Source organism: Condylura cristata, unplaced genomic scaffold (genome assembly GCF_000260355.1).
Source record: "Condylura cristata isolate star-nosed mole 26May11 unplaced genomic scaffold, ConCri1.0 scaffold00029, whole genome shotgun sequence".
Taxonomy (NCBI): domain Eukaryota; kingdom Metazoa; phylum Chordata; class Mammalia; order Eulipotyphla; family Talpidae; genus Condylura; species Condylura cristata.
In genome coordinates, this window is record NW_004567130.1 from 21,202,014 (window position 1) to 21,204,250 (window position 2,237).

Genomic DNA, 2,237 nt, shown 5'->3' on the forward strand with positions numbered 1-2,237 from the left:
CCGGGAGACGCGGGGCCGCGAGGCTCACGTAGGCAGGCCCGCTGCCGCTGAGCCCGGTGACCGCGTCGATCAGGTCCTCCTCCACCTCCGTGCAGAAGCCCACGCTGCTCATGAGCTGCTCCAGGAGCTGCCCGTCCTCCACCAGGGCGTGCGTGCCGGTGGCGTACACCGTGGCCCCCTCGCGCACCACCACCGGCGTGTTGGTCATGCAGCGGATCACTTTGGGGGCCGGCTGGAAGGCCGTCAGCTTCTGCAGCAGGAGGGCGCGGCGTTGCCAGGACACCCCGCCGGCGCCCGCCCTCTCCCGCGGGCAGCGGGGCCCACAGGTACCTTCTCCACGGAGCTGATGGTGACCCCAGCTGCACAGGAGACCACGATATGCCGGGCCTGGACGTCGGCCCCGATCTCGTCCAGGATGAAGGGGATGATGTGCGGCTTCACGGCCAGGAACAGGACGTCGCTGTGCCGCACGGTCTCCTTGTTGCTCCGGGTCAGGTTCACGCCCAATTTCTGTCGGAGAGACGCACGGCGCTGGGCGGCCGCAAGCCCGAGGGCAGCCAGCCGCGGCGGGCAGACAGGGCTTCCGGGCCGCCCCTGGGCGCTGCCGCCACCCACCGGCACGTTTCCAGGCGTGTGCAGATGAGCACGGCTGCAGGGCAGGCGAGTGCCTCGGGGAGCAGAAAGCAGGGTCCCTCACTGCACGCACCCCCAGCCCCCAAGACAACCCGCGGCTGCGAAGTGGCGAAGGGGCCACGCTGGAACCCGACGCTCAGGCCGCCCGGCTCCCACGGGCCCGGGGCGGCTGGCGGCCCCCAGCTCCCCGTGAGCTTCTCAAACGGGGGCAGGACCCCAGGGCCAGGCACGTGCGCAAACGCGTCCGGAGCACCCGGGTTTGGGTGCAGACTTGGGACACTGTTCGCCTTGGGGAAGAAGCTGACTCGGGTCCTTTCCTCCCGCCGAGTGGCTACCCGGCCTCCACCTCAGGTACGGGGGAAAGTGAGCCGCAGGGCGAGGGCTGGAAGGGCGCAGTCGGCTAGCGAGGAGGACAAGCAAGCCTGGGCCCGGCTTAATGCTCACCAGCTGCTTTTTCAACTAGAAGGCGGCGTGAAAGCAATATGCATTCGGTAGAAACGGCCTTCAAATTTTGAATTCTGACCTTCGGCGGGGCAGGCTGGGCTGTGTCTGACGTGGACAGGGGCAGAGCCCCAGCTCCCAGACAGCCCTCCATCATGAGGGTGAGCCACTACATGCCAGACTGGTTCTCACTCTCTCCAGTCTGCAGCAGGCCCCTCCCTGGTGGCACAGCCGGGTAAAGCACAGCACTAGGAAGCTGGCATAGCCACTGCAGCTCCACCCGGCCAGGGAGGGACCCCGGGGCGCAGCAGACCCCTCCCGTCTCCCCGCTGCTCCAGCATACTGCAGGGGATCTGCCTGTTCTGCTCCCCACTCTGTCTCTGGGGAGTCCTCTCACCAGCCCTGCACCTCTGGCCTGTACCCCAGTTCTGTGTGCACAAATTTTTTTTTAGATTCAGTAAATTATGAAGACAGCCACTCCTTTGTTATAAAATAGCCTTCATGTTAATGACTGCACCCAACAACAGGCTACTGTAAGTGTCCCACAGACATCAAGGCAGCACATTTGTTACTGTGAAATACGCTTCCCATTTATGCGATTTCAACTCGGGTGGGGAGACTGGGAAGGACACCCACAGAAAGCCGGGCACAGCCTGTTTTTCCGGGAGACCTACTGCCTGCTAGGCGCCTTCCACACACAATCACCTCCATTCACCTGCTAACCAGCCCTGGGAGTGGACTGAACCCAAGTGCCGGGCTCCCACCGCCCTGGGCGGCCCTGGACGCTGGGCCTGTGTGGCGCCTGGCGGGCAGGTCGGGGCTGAGAGCCAGCACCGGCCCCCGCCGCCCCCCACCCCCCACCCGTTCCCGGGTGCCCAGCCCACCCCTTACCCTGAGCGCGGCCACCGTGGGCAGATCCATTTCCGGGGAGCTGGCCATTATTTTGTGAGCCGAGAGGATGCCTGTGGGAGACGCGGCTTTGAAACGGGGGTCCACGCCCCCCCCGGCCCTCCCCACTCCGGGGCCGCAAAACCAGAACCCCTAAGCCCCGACACGTGGACCCGCCGCCGCGTCCCTCCCGGGCGCAGAAGGCGCAGGCGGCTGCTGCACGGAGTCTCCGGGCGCCACCGAGCGCGACCTGCCCGGGCCTCCCGCACGCACGC

The 2,237-nt window shown here is 66.4% G+C and overlaps 1 protein-coding gene across 1 annotated transcript in view; it reads right to left on the bottom strand.

Moving 5' to 3' along the window:
• Nucleotides 1-2,237, bottom strand: part of PYCR2 (pyrroline-5-carboxylate reductase family, member 2) — an 11,332-nt gene that overhangs the window by 1,250 nt on the left and 7,845 nt on the right. The window contains exons 2-4 of the mRNA XM_012730867.1: nt 1,966-2,036; nt 331-510; nt 29-250 (exon numbers count right to left, since the gene is read on the bottom strand). Coding sequence (XP_012586321.1) covers nt 29-250; nt 331-510; nt 1,966-2,036 — 473 coding nt within the window. The remainder of the gene's footprint in view (nt 1-28; nt 251-330; nt 511-1,965; nt 2,037-2,237) is intronic.